This window comes from Heliangelus exortis, chromosome Z (genome assembly GCF_036169615.1).
Source record: "Heliangelus exortis chromosome Z, bHelExo1.hap1, whole genome shotgun sequence".
NCBI classification, from domain to species: Eukaryota; Metazoa; Chordata; class Aves; order Apodiformes; family Trochilidae; genus Heliangelus; species Heliangelus exortis.
In genome coordinates, this window is record NC_092454.1 from 57,554,746 (window position 1) to 57,572,971 (window position 18,226).

At 37.1% G+C, this 18,226-nt stretch overlaps 1 protein-coding gene across 6 annotated transcripts in view; it reads right to left on the reverse strand.

Moving 5' to 3' along the window:
* Nucleotides 1-3,928: 3,928 nt before the first annotated feature.
* TNFAIP8 (TNF alpha induced protein 8) overlaps nucleotides 3,929-18,226 on the reverse strand; it is a 59,113-nt gene continuing 44,815 nt past the window's right edge. For 4 of the 6 annotated variants that reach the window (XM_071731025.1, XM_071731029.1, XM_071731027.1 and 1 more), the window contains exon 2: nucleotides 3,929-5,768. In XM_071731025.1, the coding sequence (XP_071587126.1) occupies nucleotides 5,203-5,768 (566 nt within the window). In that variant the 3' untranslated portion in view covers nucleotides 3,929-5,202. Of the gene's footprint in view, nucleotides 5,769-7,987; nucleotides 8,470-16,504; nucleotides 16,599-18,226 lie in introns of those variants that run through there. The other 2 variants (XM_071731028.1, XM_071731026.1) reach the window with 2 other exon arrangements.

Genomic DNA, 18,226 nt, shown 5'->3' on the forward strand with positions numbered 1-18,226 from the left:
AGCAGGAACAGGAGAATAAGTGGGTGAAAAGCCATCAATTTTCTTTTGTAACAGCCTACATTTATCAAACCTCCAGAGTTATACCCACCAAGAAGTTTTTTTATAGAACACAAAACACCTACTCACTGTAGAAAAAATCAGATTACCCAGTGAGAAAGAAATGATGCACACGGCCAACTTGTTTTGTTTCAGCTTGTAGTTATGTGCATAGTAAAAGCACATTTAAAACTCAAGTATCTAATACAAACTGAGCTAGGAATTATTTTTTCAGGAAGCCAATGGGATGTATGATTTTGAAATTCAGTGTTTAAATTTTTAGAGTAGACAGTGGAAGGTCTTACATTTGGTGGCAAAAATAATTTATATTTAAATCACAGTAACTGTAGGAAGCTCCGCCCTTATCCTCCACCTACCACACCAAGTCTTTCCCACTGGGGACAACAACAAATAGCAAACAGGTTTCAGTTGCTTGGGAAAGCTGGGCAAGTAATTTACCTTCTTAATTCCATTATTCTCAATCATTATACTCTATTACTTTGCTTGACACACTGTAATTATGGGGCATCCCAAAGCTATAATCTGCCTCCTTTCGATTTTCTCCCTAGTTACAAGAAATGCTATGAGGAATGCTTCTCCAGGAAATGGTGTTGTGATAGCAAGCATAAATTTACAGCTTGTTAGAAGATCCAAGTCAGCTCCTGTATTTCCTAAGCTCACAAGATGTAATGGGTATTGATTCAGAAATCTCCTGCCTATAAATATCAGCTTTAAAATTGGAAACCAGAACTCTAAATATTAAAACTGAGAGAGGTCACTTCAGCAATTTAAGGTTTAAACATTAAGAAATCTTGATTTGTGATATAAATCAAGCACTACTGTAACAGAGAGAGCTGTCAGACACAGCCTTTAAAGAGATACCACTACTCCTTTATTTTCATGGAGGGAAAATAAATCAGATGATAACCTAGAATATTAGTCAGGTAAAAATGCCAAACACGCAGTGTCATTTCAGCTGCAGTGTGCAAATTTCAGCACATTTTAGATCTTGTTTCCCTCTAAGAACAAATGTGAAGGTTTGCTGGTTTTTTTCATTTTTTTTCACAAGTTGGAAATAACAACTATTTTACCTACTCTAAACTTTCTGAACAGTGTGATTCATTTTAAAGATGAATTATTGTTTTTTAAGATACACAGAACAATTTATTCTCACAAATGAAGTTTCATTTCCTTGCAAAATATAAAACCAAGACATTAGAGAACCTTTCTGGACAACTATAACCTCATTTGACAGTTGTTTTATCCAGGGCACAGATGTTTGCCACTTAACCATGAATGTTGGCTGACCTGCCCAAATCACAATGAAAAACAGTTGTTACAAGAAGTTTTCTCTGAAAAAGGCTATGCAAGTGGGAATCTGTTTCATGTTGAAGCATACCATCTGTAATACATTCAAAAGCATGATTTCTGTTTTCTTTTCTTTTCTTCTAGAGGGATGGAAGAACATGTACTAAAACTACAGCTAAATGTTTACTGTGCTGATGAGGGTACAGATTATATCCAAAACAGTACAAACAATTTGGTCAAGATATAGATTATTCTTTCAGATTTCAAGCTACTTTGCAAAAATCCTGGAGAATTGGTATTCATCTCTATTTATTTTGGTTTTATTTTGTTAAGTGCAATAGGTAACATATGCTATCTACTGTTCTCCCTAGATGCACACACAGTGTAATCTAATCTTAGGGCAGAAACAGTAGGGAAGGAGTAGACCTCTCTGAAAAGTAGTTCTGTGGTTGAAGGGACAGGAAAAGCATATAATAAGGCCAAAATAAAACTGTGGTAGAAAGTCACCAGATGTTGAACACTCATCATAGAGGTGATCATCTAAACCCATACAATATGCAGTCTACCCATTCTCCTCATAACATTGTCATCTTTGACAATGATGGACTTACCAGTCCTGTGGACTCCTCTCTGCTAGACTATGAAAAGAAAATTGTTCTGGTCCACTGTAGAGTCACCTTATAGCTGCTATTGCTACAAGAAGGGGCTGGAAAGCAACAGCAGGCAACTGCCACCAGATTTAGTTTGCTACTTTGTTGGGACAATGCAGTCTTGGAGGGAGAGATGTGAGAAAGCAATTGGTCACTCCTTTCTTTTTAACAGGACTTCGCACTATGTGTAGGGCGGAATCTTTTTTATAGAAGAGGCATGGTTTGGTATTTTCCTAAAGAGAAAAACCCAGTAACCCCACATCAGTTGCTGAAAATTTCCAGACTCCTGATAAGCTCTGTACCTTATAAATAGAAATAAATCTCAGGAGAGCTTAAGAACAAGAATAAGGCTTTTGACCTATCCAGTTGAGACTTTTTGTTTGTCTGTGCATGCACACAAACACATCCTAAGGGCCCAAAGTTCTAGGGAATCCGTTTAAAGGTGGCACACACAGAATGGCTGTGATAACCTCCCTATATCTTGTTTTCTTTGTATGGCTGAACTCACAGTTGTTTGAAATGTCTTGCAATAAGCATCTGAGGTCTGACTTAACGCATTTGCAATGCCTCTAGAATAATGACATTATTCTACCCATAGTTAAAAAAGTAGTACTATAACTTTTTTTAATTCTTGACTATGTAAAATTTTCGCTAAAGGGTTGGTGCTTTATGACTAATATATTACAAGGAACAATGCTATCAGTTTAGTTCTGAACTTTGATAATTAAAACCAATATTTATGTATGCTGGAGGAAAAATAAATTAACTGCAAATATATACAGCTTGAGTGCTGTATTGTGTTATTTATAAAGATAGAACTTTGGAAATCCAGTACAATTGTGGGGTTTTTTTCTATCAGCACAGAAGTCGCTTCTTTATAACCGAAAATGAATGCCAGACAAGAACTATCATTACAGCATCTCAGAAGAATGTAACTAGATTGTGAGCTAAATATAACTTCTTCCAGTTGTCAAGATTTTATGGTTATAAGCAGATCTCCATGGGCAATTTTCACGTTTTCTAAAAACTAAATGGCTAGAAGATGCAAAAGAGGAAGAAGTTATTTTTTACAGAATATGTATATAGTTTGGCTATAATATGGTTCATACCCATGTATGTAGGTGTTTGTTAACACTGTTCAAAGACCATGTAAGAAATTTCTGTTCCAGAGAAAATACCAATTCAAGCAGTCAAAAATATTCTGGGTCATGGCTAAAGAAAAACAAAGCACATTAATATACTATGACTAGTTTAAAGAACATACTGCCCTGTCCTCCTCCTTTCAGTAAGTTTTATGATTCATTATAAACTTATTTTAGAAAATCAGTACATGATTGAAAAACAGGATTTGTTAAGACAACTGTTTCAGTTTCTCTAAGTTGTGTTCCTATTTATTCACACCTTAGACAAAAGACCTGGGAGAGAAATCAAATTACTTTCTAGGTGGGAAGAGAAAATAAATAGGTGGAGCAAATATATCAGAAACTATACTCTTTAAAATTTCTGGGATTTTCCTCATAGTATTGCATTCCAACACATGACTACTGATGGACAAAACTACAATATATTTTCTGTTTAACTAAAACATAGGAAGGAACCTTAAGTGATGCACCTTCAGATGTAAAGCTAATAATCAACTTCTTGTCAAATTCTGGTGTACTATCCTTGCATCAGTTCCCTGTTGCTGCTGGACAGTAGCAGCTTGTAAAAAGTGAGCTCACATTTTGAACACAGATTTCTCTGGCATCTTTCTGGGCATACTCAGAGCTGAGTGACTTAACAAATATGGATTAGAGTGAATTGTCTCTCTTTAAAAATCACAAGTAATGCTGAAAACATATGTCAGAGGCTGTGATGCTTTCATTGCCTGCACAGGCCAAGTCTGGCCTTCTAATTTAAAATGCAAGACAGGAGAAAAAAAGAGGCATGTAAAGTTAGGAGTGCAAATATTCTTTGGTTTACTCATTAAAACAAAAGGACACAGCAAACAGCAAAAACAACAGCAATTAAATAAGCAGCAAATTCTTTATATGCATCCTAACAAAAAAGTCTTTAGGTATTTGAAATGTATTAACTTCTTACTTTTAAGTACATTACAGTGTCTAGAAAGTCACATTTTTTTATCCCCCGATTATAAGGCAGAGAGAAGATGAAGGAGAAAAAGAAGGGTGAAGAGCAGAAGAGCAGGAAGGGAGAAAAGAAGAAAAAAAGAATTTATTCAAGATTCCATTTTTCCACTAGTTAAATAGTATATAACACAATGATAAAACTAATTTCTATTTCTAGTTTCATTGTACACAAAGCAAACTGGCTTGGAATTTATTACCAAATCATCAAGCTTTCTGAATTCACATCATCATACATGTCAGCCTAGTGTATAAGATATACTGACTCACACAATTTTAAACACAATTGCGACCTATTAGCAGTATTCTAAGTATCCTAAGGAATTGCACACATATGTCACTATGTTCTACCTTATTGTAGGCGTAGTTAAATTATGTACCGCAGGAGGTTTCTAGGGAATATTCTTCCCCAGTAAGGCTATGTTACTGTAGCTTATTCCTCAAATAATCCCCATGTAATCAAAGGAAGCAAGCATTTGTGCGGGTCTATCAGGATCTATAAAGACAGAAAGCCTTGCAGACAGAAAGTTTCCACCACTGAGCTGGAGACGAACAAGCTTGTTAAGACTCTACATGACAGAATCACTGATATTTAAAACTGAATGCTTCATAAGGGCAAAACAAGGAAGCTGTGATCTGTGCAGAGAGCATGAAGTACTATAAGTGAATCAAATGTATGTATTTTACAAGTGAAAGAAATTCTGCCATCACCATCATAGTCTGTGGACTCTGATAGGTTAGAAATAATTCTGTAAAACTATGAAAGATGTGGATTATCTGACAGCATACTGGGCTGTGTATCTATCTTTGCAAGACTCCTACTCTACTGGGACTGTTCTGTTTATTGTCTTTATCCCCCTGTTTCCATAGGCAAAGCACAGTAAAAAAAGTCATGTGCAGTCTTTCTTCCAGATGGACTATGAATAGCAACAGATAGCTCCTCAAAAGGAATTAGTTTAATGGAGATATTATGGATAAATCTGACATACTGTAAAAAAACCTTTATGCATGCTCCCTTATTCCTTCATAAATCATCAGTGTTCCATCTACAAATAATGCATAATCAACTTTAATACAACTACTTATATGTTCCCCTCATCTAGCATTTTGTTGACACCATCACAAAGTTTCTGCAAATGGAGTTTAAAAGGTCCAAAGGGATTGTACAAGGCAGCCAAAAATTCACAATCAGAGAAGTGATCAAAGACATTGTTGACACGTCCATGTGACTTTGCAGTTAGGTGACGCTGAATGATTTCATGAAGAAGCTCTCTACAATCATTTAACAATTTGGACAAAAAATTCCTGTCGAAGGTATAATCCACCTGATGGAAACTGACCACGGTCTTAGCCAGCTGATGAACTTTCTTCTTGAATTTCTCCATCAGTGCTATTTCATCCTGATTGAACTGGTTGTTCCTGTAGAGAATTGCCAATTTGAGGACTATTTTAATGAGGTTTTTGATGATTTTCTCTGCTTCCTTTTTATTTTGTGTATATTCCTTGGTCACTCTGTAGAGCTCATCTAAAACATCACTGCTTGTATCATCGATCAAAGTGGTTGCAATAGATTTGGACACCATTTTTCCAAGGATCTTCTTCTGTGCCTGAATGGCCAGGCTTTTCGAGTTGAATACATCTGTGGCCACTGTGGAGATAAAAAAGAAAGAAAAAAAAAAGAAAAAAAGGAAAAAAGTATAAAGTATGCAGTCAGTCATTCATGTTAGTCCTACTAACTGCCACAAAAATAATGCAAACACAGGTATGTAGTTGCACCAAACCACATGTTTTAAACCCCTAAAACTCTGTTGTCTTTGGGCATGCATTCTGGCAGGTTGTTTTACCTGTAAGAAAACATGAAATGAGGCAGAACTTGGTAAAAAATGGTTTTAAAGTATATATATATGATGGGATTTCTAACCGAAACAATGCCCCTACCCTATTTGATCAGATGAGTTGTAAGTCTGATCTAATTCTCAAATTCACAATGGAATCTGAATCCACATGACTATCTCAATGTCATGACAATTATCACTGCTACTCAGAGATAGTAATTCAGTGAACTGACTATTGTAAAACTCTTTCCTCCTTAGCATATTACATGATCAGTGAATTCAGAAACCACCCAACTATTTTATATATATATATATATATATATATATATATATATATATATATAAACTATATCTATACACAGGGGTATATGAATATATAAATAACCCAAACACAAAAATCTTTTGTCAGCAAACAATACAGAGGTTCTCTGGAGGCAGTCTTAAGAAGCTAATTTTCAGATGGAAGGCAAGTATAGAGTAACATTTCTACACTTAATGGAGAAATAGACAAAAATTAACAGTAAACTTGCTTTGTTAAATGTTACAGCTCATGTTCTGTTTCCAGTGACAACAATTTACAGCACATTTCCTTTGCAGCACGCTCTCCGATAAAGTACATGCAAATTCCCATTTCCAGGTTGAATGGTCTGAGAGGCCTTTACACTGCAGCTTTCCTGGAGTCTCAGACAGCCTGAAGGAAAGCTTTACAGATGCCAAACAGTAAGTCCCTGAATCTGGGAAAGGCTTCCAGGTGCTTGTACCAGGCAGCTTGGTGAGTTCAGACACACAGTGTGTCTGGGGTTCTGGGGTTCCAGCTAACAGAAGGAACTTGTCCTTCAGGACATCTGAGACAGAAATTTGTTTTTTTTTCAACAGTACCTTTGAGAAAATTAGTAAGAAGCTCCTTTTTTGTCATCTTGGTTTGTTTTGTAACACTTTCACTGGATTTTGTTTTGAAGCATGAAGTGTTTGTGTGTATTTTTAAAAATCTTTACTACACAAGGGCATTGAAAACCAAAGAACACATTGTTAACTATCGTGAGCAGAGCAGTCAAGATCACAAGACAGAAATGTTTCTAACCACAAAGACGAAAATATTAAAGTTGCTAAGTAGTCAATGTGAAATGAAAATATTTGATTCATTTTTTATGTTTTTAAATACAAAGAGGCAATGGCTACTGTGCAAATGAAACTAATCAAAGTTTTTCAAAGGCTGGTAAAATAGTAGAAGTTGACAGCCAATGTTTTACAAAGATCTACAGAAGAATAATAGCTCTTTTCTTCCACAGCAGAAATACTGATTGTTCTTTCACACCTTTTCTTTGTTAAAATCTTCCAATTTACTTCCTATAACTTCTTTCTGACACTCCACAAAGATAGATTTATGTTAGCACTAATTGCAGTCACAGTGTGGAAATATCTTCCATAAATCTGCGGAGAACCTTCTCCCCCCCCCCCCCCCCCCCCATTTTGAAATGTACTTATTTTAAAATGTTCTTTTCCAAGATGCTGTAGGTTCCAAAAAAGGAAGCATCAGTTTGATGAGACTGAAAACAAGGAAGTTTTCTGAAAATTTTACAGTTTTGCAACCAAAAAACCACCTTTCCACTGTGTAATTTAACATTTGACAAAGTGGAGCTCAACATGTAATTACCATGGCTAATTTACAAGAAGTGTTAAACTCTTAATGGCATTTCTTTACAAACTGTCCGAGTTCTGGAACTTCTCAGCACAAACTAATTTATATCTACTCTGCAGCACACCAGAAGTCAGCTATGTTCTCCCTGTTTGATTACATGGGTTCTCATTTGATGGTTAAACAATATACTACAGTATTTCAGTGAATCCAAAAGGGAGCTTGCAAACAGTATTTTATTATCAGAATTTTACCTCAATACTGATGGCAGAGTTAAAATGCACTTCACAGTCAATTGCTTAAATAAGACTGAGTCTAAGCAGTAAGATCATAGAGGTCCTTCATACCTCTATGCTCCCTCGTGCTTCCTTAAAAGACATTAAAATTATTACTTACTTGTTCATCAAATGGAACAGCAATTGCTAATGCTGACAGCTGAAAAAAGAGGCAAAACACCCGAGGTGCAGACTGGCCTGAGGTTTATTTATTCCACTGAACCCAGCACACACTTTATCATGCGCTTTGGAATGCTGTCAGAAGCTATCACACACTGAACCCGGGTTTTTCCCCCTCGCCATAACTGCAGCTTTTCTCAGCTACCTTTCTCCTCTCCTGCCTCCAGATCTTCATTTTGCTTTGGCAGCTCAGAAGGCAAAAATACTTTGCAGTGGTTTCACTTCCTTGAAAAGAGAGCTGAAAGGAAATTGCACTGCTGAGCAAGCAGTGCAACAGCAACAGTGGTTACAGATAACTGACAACTGGAACCAGCAGCAGAAAGGGAGGGAGAAAAAAGGTCCTGTGACTTGAAATGGCAGGGAGGTGTCAAGAAGAGGTTAAAACATTAACCTCTTTGTTAAAGTCTCCCACTTTACTCACTGTGCCTTGTGAGCACACCTCCCATGGCGTATGGGAGACGCCTGATACACAGGGTGCTGGTGCTGGGTAGCTGCTGACTGCCTGCATCAGCAGCCCTGAGTTCCCAGCATCAATCAGGACAGATAACCAACTCCTTTCATACCTCTGACTACAATTTCAGGTGCAGGCACTCAAAAACAAGGCTGTAAATCAACAGTGAGACAACTACTTAAAGCACTGTTGTTTTCTTAGGCTTGAAATATGCAGTCACCTTTAAAGAGCAATGGCAGTAGCAGCCAGGGTACAAAAAAGTATGACCGGGCCTCCTGCACTTACAGGTCCCTTCCTTGCACTTTAAAAACTGAAATAATGCCATTTCCCTGGTGGCCTGCAGCAGACCCAGAATTTGGGCAAGTTATCCAAAGCACTTTTAAGCACCACACAGACAGTTTTTCCTCATGATTGCTCTTCATAGCTCCTACTTATTTTAATTGCAGTTTTACACTCCACTATTTAAAACGTATCATCAAATCATATCCCTTTGAAATCAATGGGATGTCATTTTCTGTACAGCCTATAAAAACAAACACGACTGTGTTCAATAGAGCTGCTGCTTGGCAGAGGAGAGCAGTCCAAGTGGAAAGACTCTCAAAAGTAATTCTGCCTTCATTACTTCAAAATTCACAGGATCTTAGGGATAACAGGAACATCTTCAAACTGCTAATTTATGATTTAGAGGAGCAAACAAGATGGTGGAGACTGTCTCCTGTGAAAGGTGGAGCTTATTAATTATGAACCTTGCCTAGATGTGAGGTGCCTATGGCAGGGAGGCTGATGTAGATGATGTCTAAGGGCCCTTCCAACCTAAGCCATTCTATGATTCATTTTCCCAACCTGTATATGTGTTTACACAGGCATTTTGTATTAAAGTCAGTAAATATTGGGCACGTAGCAGCATTCCAGATATGTTTTTCTAAAAATTCTTCATGTTACACTTGCTTTCCTAAAAACTGTGGTGGAAATACAAACTTTCAGTGAAAATTTAGAACTGTGGGTTAATAAACTCTCAGGAGACTGGCATAAAAGTACAAGCAACATACCATTTAAGGCTCTGATGGTGATTTTTCCCTGACATGGAAGTTAGTACATCTCCCTCCATACTGTAGCAAAATACCTATTACCAAATAACCTATTACTCAGTTCTACATATAATAAGAATAATAATTAAAAAAAAAAAATAATTAAAAAAAAGTGGAGTCAGATTATTTCACTGCCCTAAATCAAGGCAAAAAGTTTTTTCCACAAGGTAAGTTGATGGTATATTCAACATCAATTGCAGTTGCAGTCGAGTGTATTCCATCTGGTGTACACTGGCAATGAATACCTGAGTCACTGAGTATTTGTAAGCTTGCTGTAATAAAGAAGGATTAGAAAAAAATAATCAGGAAAAACTTCCAGTGAACCATGCTAAATTCCATGGGCAAGTCAAAGCTGAGCTTTCTGACATGAGCTGCATTTCTAGCACACTGCTCCAGCAGAAGAGAAAATGTGACTGTGAAGCAATTAATAAGGCTGCCGTGGGAAACCCGGATCTCACGTCAGCCTCTGACACAACACATCCTGCACTGGTACCTGGTGAGTGCAAGCTCTGAAAATGAGAGGAGTATTTGGGCAAGGCACAAGGAACACTTACTTGTGATTAGGAGAGTGACAGTACTGAGGGCTTCAGGCAGCATTTAAAAGGCCTTTAAAAAAGCATTTAACAATAAAGCATAGCCTTGAGAAACCAATTTCCTGCCAGGCATCCTGTGTGCATGAGGGTGTTTGCTTCTCTACAGACTGTGGGTGAGCTGAAAGTCCACACACACCATGTGAATTTTGGGTTCAGTTCAGGCTCCTGGAGTGAGAGACCATCATTTTCCTGGGGGGACAAGACTTGAAATTAAGAGGGACTGACAGCACAAGGCTCTCCCAGCATATCTGACCATTCATCTCCAAAATCAGAAGATCACCTAGATATCGAGGGATAAAAACATGACTGAATTTTGACTTGTGCCTTCTGATTCCTGGGTCTTTAAAGGACTATCCCTGTTTTCAGGAATGATACAGGCCAGACACATTAAAAACCTACTTAAACTGAAGGTGTAAATATATGACCTCATGTATAAACACATGACTTCAGTAAGATAAAGCTCCAACAGTGATAAACTGCAAGAGAACATCAGGGAATGAGCAAGTCTTGAAGCACAGAAAAGGCAGAAATAGAGTCATTGTTACTAAGGCTGTAACAATTTTCACAATTGTACTTACTATGTGATAAGATTAAACAATGAGTGGTAGGACACAGACTATGAATTCTTCAGATATGAGTAAGGTAAGCTGATTTTTCTAGCTGGCTGCATGATTTACAGCTTCTTCTTAAGAACCTTCTGAGAGAGTGAGTCACAGTTTCAAAGGATGTTTTTCGGTTTCTTTTTTTTTTTTTTTTTTTTTTTTTTAACAGAAGAGTCAGTGTTCTGATTCGTATCTAAGTGCTTCAAAGTTTCCTGGGTGAAAGGTGAGATAAATTGAAAAATTTTAAAAGTACAGATAAAGTCCCTGCAAAGTAGAAATCACTCAAAAAATGAAGCAGTCCTCAGATGACCACTTCAGCATATTAGCTGGTTTCTGTGTTTGGAAGCATTTGGTCACTTCTTGGCTTTTCAAAAGCTGAAGAAAATTTGTTCCAGACATGCAAGACCAGGCAGCTCTCTGACAGCTTTCACTCTTCAACCTCAGACACTGGGACTGCAACTTCTAAGCTGGCTGCTGGCAGGAGTGAGAGGAGGCCAGGGCAGCCGCAGAGTTTTTTAAGAAAGGGACTACAACATAGCAGACAGCTTGGGCAAGCATCATCAGGCAGTGGAAAACCCAGAGGGCAAACGGCTAAGTGCAGAAGGAAAAAAAAAAAAAAAAACCAAAAAAAAAACCCTATACAGTATGTAGTTTTTCCACTTAAGTCACTACTTCTTTTGATGCAGATACACAAGGGCCTTAATTGGAGAAAAAATGTTTTGTTTGGCATCTTGTTTTTAAAAAGGAAAATTTATATACGAATATCAATTTTAACTAGATAGCAGTTTAAACTAAAATTTTCAACACATACAAAAGATTTGTTCATAAAGGTAACTTTTCCCTACAGTTTTCTTCATACATACAGTAAAATGTACTAAATTCTCACTTATGAATTCTCACTCTTTATGAATTGAGCATCCCATGAGAACGTTAATTAGTCATGCTATGTTTACTAATTCTAACAATCACACTGGAAGACTTTCAAAAGAAAAAATACCTAATCTGAAGGCAAGCCTAATGCATGGCAAATATTGCATGAGGAGGTTTATTGATTTGGGAGTCAGTCCTGAGGCTGCTTTCTCTGAAGCAATAGTTAATCAAGCAATTTTGGGAAAAAAAATCTGGCTAATCGAGAATTTTTTGAAATACACACTATGTCAAATCTGCATACTTATACTGAAAACATGCAGGAATACAGGAAAGATTAAAGAAAAGCTAGCAAACACTGTTGGGAACACCTGATTTTTCTCAATAAAATGCTGAAGAAGTCATTGACAAGAGGTTTGTCAAAACCTTGCTGTAATAAACATGAAAGATACTGTTACATTCTTCCTGACTTCACTATTTTGTTCTAGCCTTAATTTCCAAATGTCCAAAATTTGACCAATAGCAAAAAGATGTCACACTTTCTAACTGCAAAAACAAACCATGAAAAAAACAGAAACCAAAATCTTTTCTTGAGGTGAGAAGAATTACCAAAAACACTGTTTAAGGCTGGATAGCATGGCAAGATGCTATTTCCAACAAGAATATATGTGCAGATTTTTGAAGCCCCAAGAGAGCAGTCTGTGCCAACAGGTTATTCTGGTTTTACATGCCTGTGCTTCCCACAGCCACCCTGTGCATCACATGGCTATATAGACTCTAGCTGATCTAGACTCTAGCTAATTTAAAAAGCATTCTTAAAAACCCTTTTTCCTTGATCCTCTGCATGTATTTCAATTAACACTGCAGCTTTAATAATAAAATATAATCAGATTAACTTCTGACATCTTCTGTTATAAAAGTATATTTTGAAATATGTTGGAGATTAAACAGAGAAAATGGCAGTCACACTGTGGCTGTCCATAGATTAGGGTCATGAACTTAATTTGGTTATTCCTTTGCTGCCATTTGTTAGCCTTGCTGGAATGTAAAAACAGGTGCTGCAGTGTTAAACAGGCATCGTGTGTATTTCAGCTGTTGGCCATTTCAGGGCTACATCAAGTTCCTTTATATCTACCAGGTGTCCATGAGTACTCCACACTAATGCCACACAAATCTTCATAGGAAATTAGGTTTATCTTATGTCACTCCTTCCAACCAAGCAATTGCAAATATCGGTACTGTGTTTTTCTGTCCACACTTAGAAAACTAGAGCCAAACTGCAGCAAGGCAGCAGTGCCAAGCTCCCTAAACTAAGTGGCACTTCCAATAAAATAATCTGGGTGATAGAATGGCATGTTTTACCAAAACTTGAAAGTTTAAAAAGAAGTATCTAGTTTATGTTACAACCACCTTGGCAAAAGAAACGTCTTATGAAAAAAAGACTGGCTGTAGGCACAAGAAACTAGAGTATAACAGAACAGCTTCTGGCTTGAATGGAGAAGAAAAAAGAGGGGGGAGAGAGAGAGAGAGAGAAAGCATGAGCAGTAGCCCTGGGGAAGCTTGAATCCATTGGAGAGACTTACATTTTACTTGGAGGTAGTGGGGTGGTGGTTAACAGGAGTTAACAGGAAGTTTAAGATACATGTGGCAAAAATACAATGAACTGGAAGGTCTAGACAAAATGGCAATCTGGCGTGAGAGGAACAGGGAACTCAATTACAAGGACAAGGTAGCAACCTGGCTGTCAAAATGCAAAGGGCACATATTTTGAATAGCATGTGAAGAAAGCCACAGCAGGGGCATCAGAGCATTTAAATGACTGAAAGGCTTGTGAGTGATATTACAATGATTTTGAAAGTAGTTAATAACGTTTTTCCTGTATTTCTAGTTCTGGTTTTCTGTTCTTCTCGATGCTGATCTGTATGCCACCCTGCCTGTTTCTTGCAGACAGGACAGGAGTCTCGCTGTAATGATGAAGGAAGGCTAGATTGATAGTTTGCAAATTGTTTATATATGTTACTCATAGTTTGCACATTGTTTAAATATATTACTCTTGTATCTTCTACTGGTTGCGCTGAGAAATGCAATGACATCATTACTCTACCACCCCCCAGAACTTTATTTCTGTCTTCTCTTTTCTAGAGAAACTTCTGACACAATGAAGATTGTCACAGCTACAGACCAAATAAAGGAAAAAGACCCAACCCAGTAGCAATTACCAGGGCACTGAATTCTTAGTTTTCTGGTTAGCATGTTTTCAATATCAACACTAAAACACAAATACAAGAAAATGTTCACCTAAGAATTTTATTTGTCAGATAAGTGGTTCTTCCTTAGGCCTGGAACACTACTGACACCTTTCATCTCTTGCAGTTTTTAATTTTTCACTACCTGTTCCCTGTTTTCTAGCATGGAGGGTAAGATTCCTGTTATGAAACATGCAGTTTTCTGCCTGCACATAGACTACATGCTTTGTCTACTCTTCTGTGCCAATCATATTACCTCTGAGTACAGAGGGCTACACCTGGTACCCACAGTGGTCTTTTCAATTGTCACTACTAAATGACATTTTTCATAATTTCCTCTTCCAAAAGAAGAAAAATAAATCAACCCATCAGCTTTAAGTTTTTTTCCCCAGTAATTAGCAGCCACAGCCTGTTCCTTCTGTATCTATAGTACAACTACCAAGACTTTCATCCAAATTTCCATGCATGAATCAATAGTTGAGAGTATTTTCCCTCCTTTCTGCCCTTGCTCTCTTGAAGCCAGTTTAGAACAGGCTCCCCAAGACCCAAAGGCACAGTCTGTCTTTTGGAGGCTTTGCTCTCACTCCTGTTTCTTTCCACTTCATTTGCCTTATTCCTAGAATCTCCAATTCAAAACCAATGCTCTAAACAGCTGAAAAAGTATGCAAAATACTCTATACATAAAACCTGCTGGGAAAAAAAAAAAAAAAAAAAAAGAAAGAAAAACAAACCACCTTGAAAATATTCCACTTAGCAACACCCAAACTATCAAGCATAAACTGAGACTGTCAGAAAACAGGTCCACCTTCCCATGTATCTTAAGAATTTGGATTTGCTTTTGCTTTCATTAATATAATTAAATCCTAGCAGCATATAAAGCATAAGCAAAAAGTAAGGTGTTCAGTACTGTTAGTAACTTGTTCTATAAAATTAAATCTTCTGGTTAAACATAATGAGTGTGACACTAATGTTGTCTTTTATGTCAGGAAGCATTATTACTTGGATACAGAACTTTGACACCTAGCAGAGCACTAGCAATCCAATTTATTTTTAAGTGATGCAAATATATTTACTGACTTAAACTAGACAGCTGAGATCCCTTTCAGCCTCAGCTGGTCTGTGATTCTATAAAACCTGCATCTATTTTGTAATTCACTCCTCAGGGCAAGGCACAGGAGACAAAGTGCACTGCTTTTAACAGCTGTTGACTACAATGGAATGGAAATGTCCAAGTTGAAATGTCCAATTTCTTTATGCTGTGCTGGACTCAAATAGAGTTTTTGAATAGGTGATGAACAGCACTGACGAGCTATGAAGGGATATCCACCATTAGGAAAGGTTGTAATAGCTTGAGGTTTTTAGGATTATTACCCAAAAGTAAGAAATAGGAAATGCGAATTTGAACCCGCAGAAGGAAAGAGTTCAAGTGTTGAAAATAAATACCATCAATCTAAATTCCAGTTTCTCTTTGCTTCACTGTGCTACTCCTACCCTCTCCTCCCATACTGCATGGCGTGATGAAACAAGACCACAGCAAACTGATCAACATCTATATCCACCAAAATCTGCATCTCTTTCAATTGATTATAATACAAGACAAACATGTCTTGTGGCAAAGACATGTTACTTAAAATGTATACAGGATAGTGATGTCCTGCAGCACAGACTTCTAAATCTCGGATCTTCAGCATTGAGGACAAGGTTGTGAACTTAAGAAAGCCATCCAGATGAAGACACCAGAGACAAACTTTATTCTTACTCCTTCCTGGAGTATCCACTCTTTCTGTTCACAGCTCCAGTTTTGTGAATTATAGTTTCAAGTTCTTTGTTAGTCTCTGAAGCAAAGTCAAAGCCACTATTTCTCAGTGAATACTTTTAACACAAATGTTTTAAGTGAGCAGAAATATCCATTCATTGTCTCTTTACAAGCCTCTTTGGCAGCCACAATATTTGCCAACGTAATTTACTTGCTTTTGCTAATTAAACCAAAATCTTCTTCTTTTTATAAAAAAAATTTATAAAAAAATTTATAAAAAAAAGCTCATGAGGCCTTAGATTCTTAACACAGTAGAATTTCTGCAATTTTACCAAAGTCAAGGTAGATTAAGTGGAAGTTTGTCCATTCGTGCATTGATTCAATGCTTTATTAATTCCTGTATGAAGAGAAATGTAAACATTTTGGGATCCAGACTTAAGGGTAGCATATTCTTGGAGGTCCACTGAAATCACAGCTACAAAAGCCTTAGAGAAACCTGCAAGTACCGACCTTCACAGATATGTAAAATACATCTCAGAATACATCCCTGGATTCAAATTACAAGTCTTTCAAGGATAAATGCTCTCAAATACATGAAATGCTAACTCCCATTTTACTGCAATTTATTCTGTTTAGTGTAAACTGCTAGGAGGAACAGAATTCTCTGCAGACACCAATATTTCTATATCGTATGCCAAACTGAAATGTAGGTTTCCCCTTCTGCTATGCTAAACAGATTCTTTGATCTTTCATTACTAATCTGCATAGTTAAAAATATTGATATCCAATTTAACAAGGGGTAGAGAAAAGTAAATTAGTTTATTTAGTGTTCATTCAATCCTGTATGTTGCTTACAGTGAAACCAATGTCTGGTGACGATTTTGGATCCCAGGTTCCCCAGACTGAATCTGCCATGCCCCGCAGAGGTGTGGGTTCTCTACTTCTGTTTGCTAGCAAGGCCAGTACTAGAAATGAAGTAAAATAAAACAGAACTGTGACAGGAAAACAACCGATGAAACTGAATCAAACCACAATCCAGCACAGGCAGGGGATCTTATGAAGAAACACAAAGCTTAAGATAAAACATTCTAAAAGGATGAAAGCAGAATGAAACTCTCCAAGGACTGGTTTCCTGGTTTTTCCCCTCTTTTCTGAAAGTAATACTGTGACCAATTGACAGCAGATTTAAAGCTTGTACTTTTTCTTGACATCATGGTTAAAAGTTGCTGTCACTTGCATTTGCATTGCTAAGCCCACAGTGTATCCTGCCCAGCTGTCATTATAGACATCTTTGCACAAAAGGAAAAATGTAAACTTGCTATTACGGAACACAAGTAACTCAAAATCTACTGATGCAGACAGAGAAAACATGAAAATCTGTAACTTCTGGATTTCCCACAGCACAAAAGAATGCTAATGTCAATATGTATAAGACATATTCGGATTGGTGCTATTTATTAATGCAAGAACTGTCAGTTTAAACATTAAAAGTTGCTCCTAAGACTACTACTACTGGATACTGATGGACCTATGAAGCACCCACCCAGTAAGTAAACAGAAAAATTAGTCTTTAAGTATAAATAAAGTAATTTTGGCTTTAAAGTAATTAGGAAATAGGTTAAACTAATTTTAGCCTACTACTTCTTCTATTGAGTTTGCTATACAGAAGAGGAAAAACAGAAGTTGTTTAATCAAGTAGCATAAAAATTGGTAGCTATGTACGAAATGCTCTACTTTTAGCAAATAATCTAATCGTAACAAATAAGGCAGTGCAGAAGGTTGAAATAACACCTTTGATATAGTTTTCATTTGCTTTATATACCAATTGTGTTTATAGAGACTCTAAATGCCTGAGGAGAGAGAGGGGAGAGGAAGCAACTTCCTGCAGTATTTAAGAACCCTTATGAAACTGCTACATTTAACAAGATTTGACCAAATGGTAAATTGCTATTGATGAAAGGAATGATGAGTGCTTTTGAACTAAAATTATAATTAGTATCTAAGGGCTACGTTTTCCTTACATTATCCCTGAGGTTATGTATTACAGAAGATACAGAAGCCCCTCTTTTAGCCTGTTTCTACACTTGGAAATAGTACTGATAAAGAATACAGCCTTTCTGAATGTAGGTGTAAGGTCCATTCCTTACCCAGATACTTCTTTTGATTCTCCAGAGATTCACTGACTTTTGCCCCTGATCTCTAACCTCTGCCTCATTTATGACAGCACAGTTTGCAAATTCGTAAAAAAACCAACAAACAGACAAACAAAGAAACCCAGTCAATGGTCTAAGAAGTTCTGTAACATAGCAAATCCTGTCATCAACAGATATACAGAAGGACAATGAGGAAACTAATTCTCCTGTAAAACAATCAATTCTGTAAGATGAAAAAGACTGGTAGAATTTGAAGACAGTGATGTCTTCCCATGTATGAAGTGCTGTGTCCAGTTTTGGGCTCCACAATAGCTTTTAAAAAAAAGGAGTTGACAAACTGAAGCAAGTCAAGCAGACATCCACCAAGATGGTTAGAAAGCACACAATACACAGGACAGGCTCTTAAGAGAGCCAGGTTTGCTGA